Raw genomic sequence first — 19,475 nt, forward strand, 5'->3', positions numbered from 1 at the left:
CTTGCATGCACACACACATGCACACATGCACTTGCACACGCACACACTCGAGCATGCACTTTCCGGTCACTGGATTATCCGCCTTTGGACGTGTGACCTTCAACTGGGCCCCAGGGACACACTTCGGGGGAGGGCAGCCTTCCCGCCCACTGCCCCCAGGGCAGGCCCCACCTGGCTGCTGCTCCTGCCCCGCTTCCTGCCAGCTCCCCCAGGCTGCTTCCCTGCAGGTACAGAAAGCGCTGGCAGGCCCTGCAGGGTCATGTGGCACGGAGGCGGAGGCGGGGCTGGTGGTCGGTGGCAGCTGGAGCCTGGCCCCCGAAGGGCCTGGGGGGAGGACACACGCCAGGCGTGTGATGCCCAGAGGGAAGCACTGACCACCCGGCCCACCCAGAGCTGCCTGCGCCTCCCGACAGCCCGCCAGGGGTGGGGAACCTGCGGCCGTCAGGCAAAGTGTGGCCTTCTAGGACCTTAACTGCAGCCTTTTGACTGAATCCAAACTTTGCGGAACAAATCCTTCTATGAAAAGGGTGCAGCAGAGGAAGACGAAGCTTTTGTCGCCTCCCTTGGTGATTAAAGCGAATCTTGAAATCAGAGCCCGCAGGGTCCCCACCCTGGGCAGACTGTGGTTCCTTCATCCACCTGAGAGGGCCGCCCCTTCCTCCCCCCTCAGGAACGCTGACCGCGGACACACGTTCTCTCTCCCGCTCCTCCTGCCTTCTGCATGCACCCCCCTTTCCCTCCCAGGAGACCTCAGGGGTGGGCCTGGGGGGGACGGGGCTTCCCTGACAGCCCAGCCTGAGCTCGGCAGCCGAGCGTGGGCCGGCGTGGGTCTGCTGTTGGGTGAGTGCATCGGAGCCAGCGGGGCCCTGCCAGGGGCCTGGCTTGTGGCAGCAGGAGCTGGGCACGAGGACAGGGAAGGGTGCGGACAGATTGGGCTGGGGGTCCAGGCCAGGTCCAGTCAAATCCCCAGGCACGTGCAGGAGCCGCCCAAGGCCCCAGCAGGTGCGAGAAGACAAAGGGCTGCCGCGCTCATCCCGCAGGAGCCGGGCAGAGGCCTGACCCGCGCCCGAGTCTCCAATTACACATCGTCATGTAATTAGAGACTCCGCCGACCCAGGAGAGGCAGAGAAGCTGCGGTGAAAATAATTACCTCTGCCGAGGAAACCCAGAGGCCAAAAGCAGGGAAGCTGCTCCCTGCTCCCCGGGGAGACGGGCGGGAGGCAGGTGGGCTCCACCTGTGAGGGACGCCCGGCCACGCTGGCTCCTTCCTGAGCACACAGGACCCTCGGCTCAGCGTGGCCCCTCACACCACCCTGTGCTCATGACCGCGTGTCCCCGACACCAGGTGGGGCGGGGGGCGGCCGCGGTCCTGGCAGGGCGGCTTCTCCTCCTGGAAGAAAGGCGGCCGGGGTGTGTGGGGTGTGTGTGGGCACGTCCGTGTTTGTGTGAGTGTGTGGTTATGTGCGTGTGGTATAACGGTATGTGTGTGGGGTGTGTGGTGGGAGTTTATGAGTGTGTGGTTTGCATGCATGTGGTGTATGTGAGTTTATGTGAGTGTGGGGCGTGTGTGCGTGTGAATCCGATCCCCGGTCTTGGAAGACCAGACGGACTGACATGGAGAACGGAGAGTCCTAATTCTGACCTCGCCGAGGGGCCGGCCCTGCACATACCTGAGAGGAGCTGGGGTCCGAGTGCTCGGGGCCCAAGGCCGGGTGGGCGGGTGGGCAGGCTCTACCCGCCAGGCCGGTCTCCCCACCTGGAGGGGTCGCCCCGACACGGGGCTCCACCTCGAGGGGCTCCGGGGCCTTCTCTCGTGGGCGGCGTGGTAGGAGTGCCGGGAGGGGCACGGCCCAGACTCCCGAGTCCCAGGCACCTGTGTCTGCGGCACTGGAGGAAATATTTGGAAACACAGGTGATCGCTGGCTTGCTGAGTGGCCTCCCACCCCCCTCAAATTAAGATTCCTCAACCTTCAGGAAGACAAACCAACCCGACGTCAGCAGCAGGTGTGTAATTACCATTTTGACCTTTATTACTTTAACATCTTTGGAGGAAAAACACAATTTAATTGGGTCTCTGCCTTCAAAAGAAGGCAGCTCTTCACGCAGCTCCAGGACACGCGGCTTCACGCAGGAGGCGGGAAGGCCAGCACCCCGCTACCTCGCCCGCCGCCCGCCGCCTGCCTCCCCCACGTCCGGGGAGCACGTCTGACGGCAGCGCCCAGGAAAGCTGGTCTCTGGCGGACGAGAGCGCGGGACGCTGGAGGGGCCACATGCAGGCGAGGCCTGGGTGGCAGCAGCACCTGCCAACGTTTCAGGGTGACGACCAAGGCTGCCGTGACCCGAGTTATCACTGTACGAGGAACATTCCAGAAGCAAGACGCCTGGTGTCCGTACAAGACTTGGCTTTCAAGCGGCACAGAACCCCAACAGGCGCAGCTGCCTGGGCCTGACTCACCAGCCTGGAAGCCGCGTCCGGGCCGCGTTCCCCACCGCGCGCCGCCCCGCCACTGACCCCCGTCCACACACAGCTCGCGAGTCCCCGCGTAGCCTCAGCCGGCAGGCGTCCACACGGCACAGGGAGGGTGCGCAGCGCGGGGCCCTGTGCTCACGGTGGGGAGGGGGGGGACTCTCAGGGTCCTGCTGCCCAAGATCACCACCCAGAACCCCGTCTCCACAGACTCAGAACCTCAGTACTTGGAAAGGGAACCTTTAAGTGATCACGTAAGACGAGGCCACACCAGAGCGGGAGGCCTGACCCTCCTCAGAGGCCACACGGCGGCAGGGGCACAGTTGAGTGCAATGCGGCCACAAGCCAAGGACACCAAGGGCTGCCGGCAGCCAGAGCCAGAAGCAGCCAAGGACCTTCCCCTGTGGCCTTCGGGGACCCCCAGCCTCCTGGACTGCAGGAGAGTAAGCTGGTTGTTTACACCACCCAGTCGGTGGTGACTTGCTGCTCCAGCCCCGGGAAACTACTCGCCCAGCAAGCAAGCCCAGCCAAGGAGAGGGAGCCCGGCCCAGACCTGCAGGAAGCAGTCCCAGCTGCCCGAGGGTTGGGATGGCAGAGGGCGACCGGCAGGCGCAGCTCCCAAGCTCGCGGGGGAGCCAAGGGGACGCAGGTGCTTCCTCAGGGAAGGGCAGACCCAGGGAGCTGCCGTGGTGCGGCCTGCGAAGGGTGGCCGGTGCTGGGGAGGGACATTCCCACAGGCTCCCTGGAGCCACCGTGCCAGGTGCACCCGGAGCACAGGCAGGGACGGAGGCGGGGAGGGAGTGGGGGGGGCAGGGGCTGAGGGTGGCCCCCAGGGCCTGCGGCCGCCCAGCCGGGAGCCCGTCCTCTGGGCAGGCATCTGCCCACGTCTCCGCCCCTGCAGACACTGCTCTTTCCGCAAGGCCCACTGGGGGCTCCGGCCACTGCCTCCCCGGACCTTCCTGCGGTGCCCCCAGCCCCCGTCCCCATGGGGGGGGGCAACGTCCCAGGCCGAGGCTCCTCCAGGGCCCTGCAGGCTGGCGCCAGGGCACCTCCAGGCCCCAGGAGGCTTTTATCTGCTTTGTTTACCCTTTAAATAAAAAAAAAAAAAAAAAGAACACAGGGCCAGGGTTTAAAAAGCGTGAAAACCACTGAAGTGGAGCACTTCTTTACTTAAAATTATTACAAAGAATTCGTGTGCGATCTACAAAGATTAGGAAACGCACACACACAAAGACGGAAAGGCTCCCACAAGCAGCCACCCGGAGAGCGACTGTTTCAGGGCATCTGTCAACCCAAGCGATTTGTTTTTGGGCAAAATGGGCCGATTCTCTCTGCATGGTGCTGGCACAGAGCAGCGCTCAGCTGATACCCAAGTTTCACTCGAGTGGTGCCCGCCTGCCCCGAACGCGCCCTCCCGGGGCCTGGGCGCACCCGGCTCTTGCCGGGCTTTGTGATACTTCACTCTTGTACAGAATGCCGGGGTGACACCCCCACATCTGAAGTTCTCAAGCTACTTTCCGGGGACAGTCTGTGTCCACCTCCGTGGATGGGACACCCGCTGCCTCCACCTCTGCTCAACTGTCTCCTTTCCCGGGGCCCAGCCAGCCCTGCAACCCTGCCTGTGCCGCGCGGCTCTGCCGTCCCCACGGCGGGCCGTCCTGCCGAGGGCCTGAGTCTGGACAGGAGCCAAAGGCGCCTGAGCGTGTGAGCACTGCCACAGGGGACCCAGCTGGGCCTCAGGGGCCTGGGACGCACCAGCCCCTCACTTTCCACATCCTGGAAACGAGGCTTTATCAGTTGATGTGTCTGCAGTCCATCAACCAACCCCAGATCCCAGGGGCGTCTAACAAACCGGAATCCGTCTGCTTGTGGGCCGGCTGGGGCTCCCGGGCTGGGCCCGCGGGAGGACCCCTGCTCTGCAGGCCCCAGGACACGGGGTGAGGGCCCGGCTCGCAGCAGGCTGGCCAGATCCTCGGAACAGCACATGCAGGGGTGAGGCCCGGTGGGGCGACGGGGTCAGGGACCAGGCGGGCCGTGGTGAGATCCATCTGTAGCTGGGGGACCCAGGGCAGCATGGTGGGCAGGGGGGCAGCCCCCACAGGCCTGAGTGCTCCCGTCAGGAAGATGGGTCCCCAGGGCCGGGCCGCGGCAGAAACTCGTTGAAGGCAAATGGTGGCGGACTGCAGAAAGCCCACGTCGCCTGCACCGTGACGGACCCCTTTCCCAAGCAATACTGGGAAGCCGCGCTGCAGCCTGAGGGCACCGGTGCTGGCTCAGGGACGGCGGTGAGGCCTGGACAAGCCCAGGTGTCGTGCAAGCACAGCCCCCCAGACCCACCGCGTCGCTTGGCACAGGGTGTGGGGCCCCAGCCCGACCCCGCCTGAGCAACGGGGGCACAAAGGAAGGTTCGCGGGCGCTTTATTGGTCCTCAACCCATCTCCACACTCTCCCACCACGCCAAGACCTGGGGGGCAACCACCAGGCCAGGGCCACGGTTCCTGGGGGGCCAGCTGCGCCCTGGGCACTTTTGCCCGCAGGTGCGTCCTGAGGAGTCGCGGCCTGTCCGTTCACAGCTCGCTGCCGCCTTCCAGCTGCATCCGGTGCGCCAGCCGCTGCCCAATGGCCAGCAGGGGGCTGGCTCTGTAGGCCGGGCTGGCCAGCAGCTCCCGAAACCGGGTCCTTTCTTCCTCACTGAAAGAATGGAGACCGGAGGTAAGCAGGTGGCGGCACAGAAACCCCCACATCCCCGGGGTGAGGGGAGCCAGGGACACACATCTAGCACACACGACCCAGCATGGCTCAGCCACCCCACACCCAGGCACCGTGGGAGAGCTCGGACACCAGAGCAGACAGCAGAGGCCAGGTGTCACCACGGGACTGAGTGCCGGGGCCTCAGAACCTTCCAGCAGGAGGGGGGCCTGCCTGGTTCCTCCTCTTGGCCACAGATAGGCCCTGGAGCCCTTGCGCTCACCCGTGGGGCTTGCCATGGGGGTCTTGCGCTGCCGGCAGGCCCAGGGCATGGAGGGGGCTGCTGCGAAGGCAGGAGGCTGAGGACGGGGCAGCGGCTCCCTCGCCCTGCAGACACAGCCTTGGTAAGGGGCGCCTCCCCGCACAGCAGGACCACAGCAGATGCGCAGGGCGAGGAGGGTGGCAGGCCCGTCGGCAGAGGCAACAGACAGCCCAGCACTGCCACCCTGGCCCTGGCCCCGGCCCCTGCTCTCAACCCAGCGGGGTCAGGCCGCCTTCTGGAAGCTTGGGGCAGCTCGTGCTCTGCCAGCCCTGCAGCCAGCACGGCCATACGCGCCCAGCAAGCTGCCCTATGGAGACAAAGTGACCCCAGTGTAAGCCTCACGGGGCAATTCCTGGACAGGCTCATGCCGCACCCGCTGGGAGGCTGAGCCGGGTGGCCTGTGTGCCCGTGTGCGTGACCCAGGGCGAGGCCCTGGTTTTCTTGGCTGTGAAAGGGGCACCTCACGCCCGGCTGAGAGACCGTCTTAGCTGGGCGCTTGTACTCAGGCCACGGAGGGCAGGGGGGCCCGAGGCTCAGTGGCAAGAACACTGTGTTGGGGCCAGAAGCCACAGCCAGCCAGGCCCTGTCCCCACGCACAGGCTGGCAGGCTCTGCTGGTCACCGACTGACACCTCCCCCTGCTGCTGACACCCAGCCCCGCACGACACCTGGGGCTCTGCCCGCAAGGTCAGCTGGGAGATGCCACCGTCAGGGCGGTGACAGCACCGACGAGCCCAGCCATGACCCTGCGGCTGGCACAGGCCGGGAAGGAAAGGTGCCCGACGGTGACGCCTGGAAGCTGGCGCTGTGTGGAGAGCACACGCGCCTCGTGCACAAGGGAGGATGCGGCCGGGGCTGTGGGGGAGGGGTGCTCTGGCCCCGGTGGCTGGGTGGCCCTGTGCCAGCCCCCAGTGTCAACCCTGACCACCTAAAACGGAGGCTCGTAGTAAGAGGCCCATCACCTGCGAGGGCGAGGACAGGGACAGGTCCATGTGCTCTCAGGGAGCTGTGACAAGACCCAGCTACTCGGGAGGCTGGGACAGGAGGATGGCTGGAGCCCGACCCCAGCCTGGGCGACAGAGTGAGGCCCCGTTTCTAAAAAAAATAAAAAACTAAAAAACATAATAAAAATTCAGGGCTAAATGTGCCTAGTGAAAGTGGCACAGCAGACAGACGGAAAGGTCCCACAAACGCACAGCCAGCGCCTCCAGAGAGGCACGCACAGCAACGGTGTGGGAGAGACACCTGCAGCTGCAACTCAGACCACTTTCGAAAAATAACAGTCGTCACTGAAAAAAAAACTAACTTAATAACTGAAAAAGCACAGTGGACCTCGTAAGAATGGACACAGAACGTTCCATCCTAAGAAACACCTTAGCAAAGTTACTCCAGAAACAGAGAAAACACTCTCAGCAGCCAACCAAATCCATCCCGTCCGCACGCGAGGTCGGCCCCTCGGCCCCTGGGGCGAGCGCGGGGCAGCGGGAGCCGGTTCTGCAGAGGCAGAGAGGCGCGGTCTGTGGATTTGCTACCTGTTCCCACAGAACGGGCGGCTGTGGGCGCTCAGGTGCGGCCAGCAAAGGGGCTCGGCCACAGAACCGATGCGGAGGTCTGTCGTCCATGTCACCCACATCACCCTGAGTTTGACAACCAGGGGCAGGAGGGTGAGAGGGAGGAGTTGCAACTCCCCAGGGAGCACCCTGAGGGGCAGCTGGCCTTCCCTAAGGGCCGGGCTGCAGGACACCGTGTACTTCTAAACGTGCCACACCCGGAGTCAAGATCCAAACGCAAGGAGCCGTCGTGGCGCGGGGCCCGGGCAGGGCTGGTACTTACAGGAGCTGCCGTCTCTGGGCTGCGCTCATCCTGCTGAGCTCGGCGGGCCGGGGCTTGCTGCCTGCCCTGCTGTGGACACAGAGAAGCCGCGTCAGCGCCACACCTGGCTTCCCCGGGAAGCCCTCCCATGGCAGGCCTGGCTCCTCCCTTCCCCGAGCAGGCACTGCGGTGGCCCAGGGGACCGGACCACCGCAACGCCACAAGTCCGTGCTGCGCTCTGGCTGCAGAAGCTCAACAGTCCCCGACCATGGAATCGGAGCAGGACCTCAAGGGATTTGCCTTGGGTCCTCTGGGCCCCGCTGTGACACAGATGACGGATGTTTCAGGACACACGGCACCCCGCCCAGCCCCGAGCGCAGAGCAGGCCCATCCAGCACAGTCCCGCTCTGGCCGCACAGACCGCGGACCCGGCACCCGCCCAGCTGTCCTCCAACCTCTCTCCCAAAAAAGGAAATGAAGAGTGCGGCTACTCCAGAGCGGGTGCCGCCCCTGCCCCAGTGACCACCATCCACAGCGCGGACACGGGCCCCACCCACATGTGAGGGCCCCTCTTGTCAGGGTGCGCTGCCGCCTGCCACGTGGCCAGGATGCTGCGTTGTGACGGCTTCCTCAGTTTACCTCTTCCTGTGGTCCTGCAAACCACCACACTGGGCCGCGACTCAGGGGCACTGGGTCAGGGCGCCACGTCAGCTCAGCACGAGGCGGGTGCCTGTCTCTGACCTCCACCCCAGACGGCTCCGTCACGTCGGACCCTCTCACTCGTTAGGTGACCCGTGACCCCTGGGAGCCTGCGTGGCCTGCCCGTGCTCAGCGTGGCCAGGGCAGCCGCCAACCTGGCCGAACGGTCAAAAGGCACATGAGGCTTGGGGCCTTGGCAGGAAGAGGAGAGCCGCTCGGGCGCCAGACCGGCTTTGCTCCCGCAGAGCTGCCACCCCCCGTGATGCAAGTAGCTGCGTGAGCACGTGCGGGTGGACACAGAGGGTGGGAGGGCAGACAGCCGGCTCAGTCCTCAGCCCACACCTAAATTTAGCCTCCAGACCAGGAGACCTGATCTTTATTCATGATTCTTTTAAAATATGAATGAAAGGCAATTTACGTCTACTCAAAATAGTGCCTGAGCTTCACTTTGCTTTCACCCTCGCTCCTGGGCTGACCTGGAAGAGTCCCAATTCTTTCCACTCCCTGCCTCCCCACCATCCGCCACAGCTCTCCGCGTCCTGGTGACACCCTCTCTGCGGCCACCTCTCCTGGGCCAGCCTTGGCCTGGACGCCACAGCTCTGCTCCCCTCACAGGCAGCCTCAGTGCCCACCCCCAGCAGCCCCGGGTCCCCTCACTCGGGGGTGGTCGCCATGGGGATGCCGCGTGCTGGTGCTGTGCCTCAGTGGGCCTGGGCAGCCCTCCCAGCAGGGAAACCTCCAGCCCATCTACAAAGACCTACACGGCAGATGGGGCGGGACTGATGCCTCCCAAGGCCCCAAGCCAGAGTCCCCTCAGTACCCACAGGTCAGGCTTGAGCCCCTCACAGGTGGGAGGCGACGGGCAGGCACCACCCCCGGGCCTGAGCCTCGAGGCACACGCAGGGCTCAGGGAGCAACACCCCCCAGGTGGGGCACACCTTCCGACCGGTGTCCCGTTACTGTCACGGGCCAGGTGACCCCTGAGGGTCAACACCCTCCATGACACGACTCCCGGGGTCCACAGCAGAGCGACTAAATCCAGGTCTCGGCCCCACCCATGGCACAGCCCCTCCCAGCCCCCACCTCGCCCTCCCAGCAGCAGCAGTGACCTCACCGCCATCCCATGGGGCGCAACACGCCCCCCAGCTCTGCACGTGCTCTCAGGGGTGGCCACTCGCACAGTGGACACTAGAACACCGAGGCCAGAGCCTGAGGGGTCACGAGGTCAGGACTTCCACCCCGAGAGCTATGCCAGACCCCAAACAGATGGGCCCTGCCCTCACGGCCTCTAAGATTCCAACTTGGCACCCCCCACGCCAAGGACAGGAGATCCTTTGGGCAGGGCCATGACGGGGTCACGGGGGTTGAAGAAGGCCACAGGGGGAGGACCCCAGGAAGCCCCTGAGGTCCTGCTCCTGGCACCCGATGCTTGGCCACCCATGGATGGCCGGAGTTGTCCTGCTCAGCTACACGTTGGCGTGAGGCAGGGAACTTCAGGGCTGGGCACAAAGGAAGGGACAGAGGGCTGCCCACCCTTGAGGTGAGACCCCAACCCCAATGCCCCAGGCCCCCCAAGCTCACAACCCAGCAGGCTTGGCCCCGATCCCGCTCTGGCTCATCCAGAGAGGGCAGGGCAGGCCCAGGCTGCAGCCTGGTGACCTCGCCCTGGCGACGCCCGAGGCCGACCTCAGCTGGGCCACCGGTGGGGCCACCCAGCAGCGTCCAAGCCTAAGGGCAGTGGGCATCGGGATGGGGACACGCCTGCTCCGGGTCACAGGGACACAGGCTGGTGCCATGTGCGTGGGCTGAAGGACGGAAGCTGCACAGACCTGATGAGGACGCCCAGCCCAACCAGCACGGGGCAGTGGCTGTGGAGACCAGCCCACCTGGACGACCTGGTGCCATCGCGTACGAGCTTCGGAGAAGCCCCTCCACTCCAGGAGGCCTCGGTTTCCCTGATGTAAACTGTGGCCGGGCACTGCACAGTCCCAACAGCAACGGAACAGCACAGGCAGGCCCAGGCAACGCCCACTACGGACTTTGGGGAAGTGTCCGCCCCACCTGCCCGTACACCAGGAACCTGCTGGGCGTGGGGAACCCCAAACAAAGGCACAGAAGTCTGGAAAGAGCCCCAGGAGCAGGCCTCATGGTCCACTTGCAGAGGCACTGTGACCCCCATCTGCCCAGTAGTCTGGGAGGGTGGTGGGGGAGGGAGGCCTGCGACCCCAGCCTAGGGTGCTCTGAGTGTCCAAGCAGCAGCCCTAGGGTGCACCCAAAGCCACCGGGGCTGTGTCCCTGTACCCATAGGAAAGTCCTGACCTTGTTCACTGGAAAGAAGAACATGGCCCAGCCGGTGCGGCTCTGTGGCCCACACAGGGTCCATTTCCTAGAGAATCTGGCCTTTTATCAACGGGCAGGGACACACTGGCTCCAGGCTCAGGGTCCTCGGTGGACTCCCTGGCAGAGCCTCCATGCCAGGTCCCAGCTGCCTGTGGTGTGGAGCCTGCCCAGACAGGTGGCTGGAGCAGCCACCTCGAGTGGCACTTGGAGGACACGGTGAGGACCTGCTCGGCTGGCTCAGAGCCCCAGGCTCCCACAACGGCCCTGCAAGGCAAACACAGCCGGGCCACACCACGGATTTGCAACAGCTGTGGAGTGATCAGAGCCTTGGTGACTTCAGAGCCAGGGCCACAGAATGTCCCCACACCAAGTCCCTTCCAACTCTGAATCCAGGACATTCCTGGGGGTTAACAGAAGCACCAGTCAGCTGTGCTATTCATGCAGGATGTGTGCCCTAAAAAGCCACTCCCTGGTGCGAGCTGCCGCAAATGGCCAGTTCTCTCTGCACCGCGAGGAGCAAGAGCCGAGGGCTCAGCCCTGACCCAGCAACTGGAAGGCCACAGGGGATGACACAGGGGACCGGAGTGTCTGGAATGGGGCTGGGCAGCCAACAGGCCAGGAAGCCCCACAGGGCACAGGGCACAGGGCGGGGTGACGCCAGCCCTGCTGGGGACAGCCGGGGGAGTGTCCTCCCACGCTCTGCCCTACGCCTCCCCCCCTCAGCTGGTTTTAATCTGTGTCCTTTCACTATGACAACCACAACCATGAGGGTAACCGCTAAGTGAATCCTTCCAGAGAGTTAACAAACCTAAGGGCGTGTGTTCTCAGGGACCCCCACCCTGGCTGCTGGTGTCAGAAGAGGGGGTGGCTCTGTTAATGTCCACAGGTCAGTATCCACACGCGCCTCTCCGCTCTGTCAGCTCCGGGGGCCCAAGAGCAGCAGCCCGCGTGTCTCACACCCTCCTGACCAGGAACCAGGGCTCCCTGGACACGAGGCTGACGCCGGGACGGGGCAGGAGATGCCCGAGACGAGCCCAGCATGCGCCAGCACCAGGCGGCAGGAAGAGCCGAAAACCACCCCCACGGGGGGCGGGGAGCGGCATCAGAGGGACCCAGGAGCCCACTCCAAGGCTCCCAGCGGCCAACGCTGGAACAATTTCAGCAACAAAATAAAGTAGTGTTGGATCACAGCCCAGGGTATAACATACACATCCACGAGTCCACACGGATGTAAATAAACGACATAAATAAACGGGGGAGAAGAGCAAAGCTCCCGCACAGGATTCCGAATAATTCACGCAGGTGCGGCGTCTGGAGGGTGGAGCGCAGCTCTCAGCCCCAACCCGTGGGCCCAGCACAGCGACCTCCTTCCAGGGGGACGGCGTGGAAAGGGGTCCCTGTCCAGGACAACCTGACAGACGTCAGCCCGACCAGGGCAGCGTCTCAGAACGAGTCATGTCAGCAATGTGTTCCCTGAGACCAGGAGGTGACAAGGGCACGTCCCCTCTGGGGCTCCCTCGCCACAGCCCTCCACCCTCCTCCCCATGAGGAAAATGCCAGTCAGCCCCCACTGAGGGGCACCCGACAAAATGCCGTCCTCCTCGGACTGCCCAGGTCACCAAGGATGAGACGACCCAGCAACTCCCGGCAGGAGGGGCCTGAGGGGACAGATGACTACTGTCAGTGGGGTCCTGGGACAGAAAAAGGACATTAGGGAAAAATTTAAATGTAAAGTATGGACTTTAATTAATTATTATTTTAAATGCGTTATTATTATGTATCAGCATTGGTTTCTTAATTGAGACAAATGTATCACATTAACATAAGATGTCAGTAACAGGGGAAACTGGGTGCGAGGCATATGGGAACTCTCTGCCATTTCTCTATGAATCTAAACTGTTTTAAAATAAAGTTTAAGGCCAGGTGCAGTGGCTCACACCTGTAATCCCAGCACTATGGGAGGCCAAGGCAAGAGGACTGCTTGAGGCCAAGAGTTCGAGGCCAGCCTGAGCAACATAGGGAGACCTCATCTCCAAAAAAAATTTTTAAAAATTAGCTGGGTGTGGTGGCTACTCAGGAGGCTGAGGCAGGAGGATCACCTCAGCCTGGTGTTGGAGGCTGCAGGGAGCCGAGATCACCGCCATTGCACTCCAGTCTCGGCAACAGTGAGACCCTACCTTTAAAAATAAAATGAAATTAAATTAAAATAAACAAAATGAAGTTTATCCAGGATGCTTGCTGCCCAAGATGCACTGCAGAGGGATGGCTACCAACAGGAGGCTCCTGGGGACGAGAGCAGGCGCGAGCCTCCCTCACCCGACAGCGGGTGTTTACACGGCTCTCTCCCTTCTGGAAGCCCGGAGCACATTTTTCAGACGAGAAAACTAAAAACAAGGAAAGGATACTTGACCGGGGTCACATTTTTGTTCAAGAACGAAGAATGGAATTTGCATCGTCGGCTCTGTCCAGTCTTCAAATCTCGATTCTGGTGGCTGTGCCTCATCTGGTCCTAACATTCCAGATGCTTCCATCTCGGGAAGCCAGCCTGGGACCATCAGGTTCTGTAGCATGTCACCCGCCACCCCCGGACCTGACACTGCACATAGCCCCTGCTTCCTCCCCAGACAGAAATTGAGTAGGAGAAAGAAAATTATTTTTAAAAAGGCAAAATTAGAGATGACACAGATAAATGAGGAAGGCCCAGCAACTGGGACAGAACAGAAAGCCCCAGCATTCCCGCCCGCCCCTTACGCTGAGGCAGGGGCGCAGTCTCCACGCCCTGGCACCCGCACGCCTCCGCACCCTCACCCGGCCAGCGCCCCGAGCCGGCCCAGGAGGGGCAGCGGCCGGCCTTCCTTTCGCGTGCACGTCCCCTTGGCACAAAGAGCCTGAAACAAGCCCCTGGGGGACGGCGCGCAGGATGCAGCCTCAGAAGGGCAGAGGTGGCCGTGGGCCCCGTCCTCCTGGCTGAGCCACTCTGGGGCCCACACGCCACAAAAGGCCGGTGGGGCTACAACAGCATCTTCAGGACAAATGAAACCCATCACCGGCAAATGGCCGGCTTCATGACGGCGGGTCTGGAGGGGGCATCTGGGAGGTGGGCTCGTGCACAGGGAGGGGCCAGACCCCCCCGAGCACAGGGAGACTGTGGGGTCACTGCTGACAAGGCCGAAGCCCAGGCCCAGGCCGGCTGGCGTGGCAGCTCACGCACTCGGGGCACAGAACCCCACCCCAGCTCTCAGTAAGGGGCAGTGGGGGGGCCCTGCCTCTTCCCTGGAGATGCTGGAAGAACACAGCCAGACCCCGGCCTGGCCAAGTGCGCATCCTGCACACACAGCCCTCTGAGAACAGCCGCCCTCACACCAGTCCCCATCCCACGTGATGCAGCTCCTGCCCCATGAGGGCCAGCTCCGGCCGTCCAGCCCTGACACAGAGGACAGCCTGGCTCACGGGCGCTGCCCCTGGTGGGAGCGGCAGCGACCGTATGGACAGAGCATGTGTGGAGTGGGTGCAAAGGGGGAGTGTGCAGGGTTGGGCAGGGGCCCCACTTGAGAATGGGGGGCTGAGGGCGCCCCGTGCAAGAGGGGTGGGAAAAGTGCGGTAGATCCATGGGGGGAGGCTGCGCCAGGGACAGGCGGGGTTGGGGGGAGTGGCATCAGCAGTCACCAGGCCTCTCCCGAAATGTCTCCAGACAGAGCCACACCTGCCTCAGAGCTCACCCCAGGGACAGCTCACTAGGGTGTCACAGGCCTCCCCGGGGTTCAGGAGGCCCCTTGCCCACCCCACCCCAGGGTGGGCCAGTGCTGGACACTCACCCGTGGGCCTGGCGCCGGCTGCCCGCCTCGAGCCCCAGCAGCTCGGGCAGGGCGTCCCTCAGGGGCTGCAGGTCCCCCACCACGGCCGTCGCCCTCCGCCTCTGTGCCTCTCTGCGCTTCTGCTCGGCCAGCTTGATGGCTTCAATTTCTGAGGGAGGAAGAGCAGCAGGTCAGAGCAAAGCAAGAGCTGAGCCGCCACACAGGCCCAGAGCCCATCAGAGGCGCAGGACAACACAAGCCGTGAAGGTGGCCCTGCCGCCGCCTCCTTTTCCTCCTGTCACCTACATTCTGCCCCGGAACCCTGGGATGAGCCGGCTCTGAGTTATTTCTTCCCTCTTAATCACAGAGACACACTTTTTAATTGCAGGCTTGATTATGAGACTGGAGTTGCAGGCACAGAGGATTCTTGTGGCCTGGGCACAAAGGAGTGGGCAAAGGGACAGTGAGCAGAAGCGGCCCTTGACTTAAACGAAGTCTCTGGCTGGGAGAGTCAGACACTCCTTTGTCCCCTGCGTAGTCAAGACAATCACCGAGCACTCCACCAAGACCGCAGGAGGGAGGACGTGGGCCCCAGGCGGGGAGGAGGGGAGAGGCTGGTCACACAACACCAGTGCCACAGCGAGAGCAGCAGGGACCAGGGGCCGAGTGTCAGGACAGGGACCGACCCCAGGGCAGGCAGGCATGGTAGGGAGGGGCCGGCCGGTAGGCAAGGGGTGTGGGCAGGGACTGGACAGAAAGGGCTTGACCTTCGGATTTGATTTTCACTTAATAATGTATTTATTTCAAAATTGCTAATAAAACACATGTTCAAACGTGCCGTCTGCCAGCATGTGGACTGTAGGAGTGTGCAGATCTTGGACAAAGGCCTGCTCTGCCCAGGCCAACACAGCAGGACAGGCCAGGGTCAAAAGCGTTGCCGGGTGACGCGGGCGCAGCTCGACTCAGGGCTGGGGTGCAGCAGTGCCCTCGCCGCCCGGGGAGGACGGGCCCGCAGGTTTCCTGAGGCAACCAGGGCAGGTGACCACCAAGAAAGGTCTGAAAGGCCCGCCCTGACCAATCCAAAGTTAGGGGACACCACCCAGCCCTGCGTCCCTCGCCCCAGACTGCTGACAGAGGCCTGGGGCAGGTCCTTGGCTTGGTTGTGCGCCAGCTCTCGGCAGCCTTGGGGATAATTAGGATGTATAAGGTGATACTTCAGCAGTTTTCCCATACTGCCCGGAACACAGCAAACAATTTACTCAGCACCTCATTAAAACCAAAAGCCTGTTCCCAGAGAGCCAAGGCGCCCTGGGGGCTGAGATGGCCGGGCTGGGGGGTTGCTGCTCCAGGACACGGTGGGGGCCCAGGCTGCAGCTTCCTTATGGCTGGCAGACCCGGAACTGGGCCCGAGGAAGCAAAGCACAGGCCTGTGCCTCCCGTTACGACAGGCGCACAGCCCAGACACGCTAGCAAATCAAAGCCAGAGGGTTTTAAGGGAGTAACACGTGTGCCCAGCTGGGAGTGCCCAAGGATGGCTCTGCACGGAAGGCCACAGTCACCACAAGCAGCGTCAGGGGGATTCGACAAAACGCACAACCCACTCACCATACGAAATACAATGAAGCCACGAAGAGAAGGAAGCTGCTTGACAGAGTATCTACTGGAAACCTACAGCGAGTATCACAGTTCACGGCAAAACACCAGACACAATCATGAAGTCAGAGCTATATGATGGGCGGTGCGGGGACAGGGAGGGGACGGGTGAAGGTGGGGAGGGGTGAGGAGGGGGATGCTCAAGGTCACCTCCAGCCACCACGGGACCCCTAGAACACCGCACACCAGCCAGCAGCTACGAGGAGGGGCAGGAGTGCTCGGTGCTTCCCAATTAACCCATAAACATCTGATCCTGCTTCAATCAAAATTTCAACAGGATTTTTAACCAAACTTGTAAAGCTAGTTCTACAGATTTTTTTTTTTTTTACAAAAACTAAATGCATAAAAATAGTAAAAACATTTCTTAAAAAGAAAAAGCAACAGGAAAGGAGGACTACAGATATCAGAGCAAATCGTGACATGACAGAAATGAAGGCAGGGGCAAAGGCGTGGAGAACGCCACAAGCTGCACCTGAAGCAACTGGAGTCCTCTGGATTCTTCTCTCACCCACACTCTTCCTAGAAATCAGTCATGTAGGAATCAGACACGACAAATAAACACAGAGGCATCAAAGGCCAAAATAGACAGCAGGAGCTGCCCAGCTTCACTAGAAATCAAGGAAAAGAAAACGACAAGATACAATTTTTCGCCTACCAAGCAAATTTTAAAACATTGAATACCATCAGCGTTAGAGGCGGGGAGCTGCCGGCAGGTGTGAACCAGCCAGCGCCCTGGAGGACAACGGGGAGATGGGAAGTCGAGAGGATGCGTGTGCTTTCCCCAGGCCGCCTGCACTGGGCGCGGTGAGCGGGTGAACGGGACAGTGCGGAGCACAGGGGGACAGAGTGCAGAAGCCTCCAGGAGCAGGGACACCGCAGGGGAGGGACAGCGTAAACAGTTTGCGAGCTTGTCCCCCTTAAAACACAATGGGAGGGCAGACCCACAGCTACTGACTGGGGAAAGGTTCAACACATTCTGAGGGGAAAAAAGCAAACGGAGGGGAAAAAAACCAAACACACAGAAAATATGCATTCCTAAAGATCCTAAGGAATCTACAAAGTAACTACCAGACCCAATGCAAGGTCATAGGATACAGGATTAATATTAAAAAAAAAATCAGTTGTACTTTAATATACTAGTAGAAAACTGGAAAAAACTCCATTTACAATGGCATCAAAACTCTAAAATACTTAGGAAAGGCTTATTTTAAAAGTGTAACACCTCTACACTGAAAACCACACAATGCTGATGACAAGAAATTAAACGGTGAGATATACCATGTTCATGGATTTGAAGATTCGATGTTGTCAAGATGGCAATCCTTCCGGCAACCGATCTGCGGATTCCATGCAATCCCAACCATAATCCCACTGGGTTTTTGTTGTTTTTAAAGGAACCGATAAGCTAATGGCAAAATTATATGGAAATGCCAAGGACCTAGAACATCCAAAGCAATCTTAAGACAGAAGAACCAAGATGAAGAACTTACATTATCCAACTTCCAGACTCACTTACAGCTACGGTAATCGAGACAGTATGGTACTTGCTAAAGCACAACACACAGATGAGTGGACAGAGAGATCCCAGAAAGACCCGCACTTACGAGGCCACCTGATTTTTCACAGAGGCACCAAAAACAATCCAGTGAGCAAAGAACAGTCTTTATAACAAAGGTGCTGGAACAACTGAGTCACAAATCCATATTGGGAAAAAAAAGGATCTTAACCACTAGTTCACACCACAGACAAACGTTAATCCAAGATGGACCCGAAACCTACATATAAAAACTAAAAATATAAAAGTATAAAGTTCTTAGAAGAAAGCATAGGAAAATATCTTCATGACTTGGGATTACGCAAAAGTTTCTTAAACAGGACACACACACACACACACAAAATAACCATGTAAGAAAAAAAATATAAATTAAACTTCTCAAAATTAAACTTCTGTTCACCAAAAATAAATTCATACGAAAACGAACAGGCAAGTCACAGTCTGGGAGAAAATATTTGCAAAACACATACCACCCAAGCAAGGACTGGTCTCCAGGACATACTAAGAATTCTTAAGAGCATAATAATAAAAAGGCAAACAGCCTCGTGGAGAATGAATTTCACTGGAGATGAAGCACCACAAAAAATGCTCTTTTTGTGGCAACGGAAATTAACACCAGCATGAGCCACCACTTCACGATCACCAGCCGGCCAAGACTGAAGAGACACACACCACCATGCTGGCAAAGCTGCGGGGCAACAAGAACTCTCACACGCTGCTGGTGGGAGTGTAACGTACAACCACTTTAGAAAAACGTCTGGCAGCTGCTTATAAAACTAAACATACACCTACCCTATGACCCAGCGTTCCATTCCTGAGTATTTGCCCACGAGAAATGAAAACATGTCCACAGAAAGATTTGTGAAGAATGTTCACAGCAGCCTTATTCGTAGTAGCTCAAAATGGAAAAAAGCCCAGGTGTCCATCAACAGGAAGGTGGATAACGAACGGTGTATCCACACAACGGAACGCTTCTCAGCAACAGAAAGGCACAGACTGCCACATGCAGCCTGGATGGATTTCAGAGAACACTACTCTGAGCAGAAGAAGCCAGACGCAGAAGGCGCATCCCACATGATTCCATTTCCATGAAGTCGGCAGCAAAACCCTCGACTACAGACAAAGGGACCCAACCGTGGTTACTGTCTCTGGGGTAGAGGAGTGGGACTGACTGGGAAGGGGCCGGGGACTCTGGGTGACAGTGACGGTCGGCATCCTGAAAGGGACGCCAGAAATCTCTGAAAGGCACACTTCAGGTGCACATTTCAGCACATGCAAACACAATTCTCAAAAGAAAAAGAAAAAAAAGAACCACAAACAAACACTGAACTCTAGCAGAATTATTTGGGGGACAGTGTACTGATGTCTGCAACTTACTCTAGGATGCATAAAAAACACGTGTTCATGGACAAACAGGAACTGACAGGTGAACAGTTATGTGATAAAGACTGGAAAATCCACATGGTGGGCACAAGTGTGTTCACCATAAAACTCTTCTCACTTTCCCAAATAAAATATTTCATAATAAAATAAGAAGTAAAAACAACCTGGGAGATGCAGCTAAAGCTACACTCAGACACTCACAGCCTTTCATTCCTAAACAAAACACACAGAAGTAGATGAGCCAAGTAACTCAAACGAACCTAAAGAAAGCTACAACAGGGGAATTAATAAAACAGAAACTAGTAATTTAGAAAACAAAAGAGTAGAATTGACCATTAAATCCATGAATTAATTCTTGGAATGGAAGAGACACAACTTCTTAACTAATCTAATCAGAAATGACCGGGGTGGCGGGGGGGGGGGGGGGGGGGGGGAACAACAGAGAGTGGTAAACAACACATAACACATACATGTCTTATATGAAAAACCAACATACAGCTCTCTGCTAATAAAGGTTGAGATGTGATTAAATTCGATTATTTTATGGGAAAATACAAGTGGCCAAAATTGACTTAATTAGTAAGAAAAAAAAAAAATACCAACCACCACGAAAGACAATTTACGTGTCCTCAAGGAACTACAGCCCAGAAAAGTTCCAGGTCCAAAGGACCACAGCCCACTGACCAGCCCAGACCCGCTCTGCACACCTAGAACTGTGAAAACAAAACTGGTGGGGGAGTCATTTCCCGAGGACACATCTAAA

At 59.4% G+C, this 19,475-nt stretch overlaps 1 protein-coding gene across 3 annotated transcripts in view; it reads right to left on the minus strand.

Annotated features, from left to right (window-relative positions):
- Nucleotides 1-3,805: 3,805 nt before the first annotated feature.
- SLX9 (SLX9 ribosome biogenesis factor) overlaps nucleotides 3,806-19,475 on the minus strand; it is a 47,075-nt gene continuing 31,405 nt past the window's right edge. The window contains exons 4-6 of one of the 3 annotated variants that reach the window (XM_069472210.1): nucleotides 14,143-14,290; nucleotides 7,310-7,375; nucleotides 3,806-5,158 (exon numbers count right to left, since the gene is read on the minus strand). In XM_069472210.1, coding sequence (XP_069328311.1) covers nucleotides 5,035-5,158; nucleotides 7,310-7,375; nucleotides 14,143-14,290 — 338 coding nt within the window. In that variant the 3' untranslated portion in view covers nucleotides 3,806-5,034. Of the gene's footprint in view, nucleotides 5,159-7,309; nucleotides 7,379-14,142; nucleotides 14,291-19,475 lie in introns of all 3 variants that reach the window. The other 2 variants (XM_069472209.1, XM_069472212.1) reach the window with 2 other exon arrangements.

Source organism: Eulemur rufifrons, chromosome 7, assembly GCF_041146395.1.
Source record: "Eulemur rufifrons isolate Redbay chromosome 7, OSU_ERuf_1, whole genome shotgun sequence".
In the NCBI taxonomy this organism is placed as follows: Eukaryota; Metazoa; Chordata; class Mammalia; order Primates; family Lemuridae; genus Eulemur; species Eulemur rufifrons.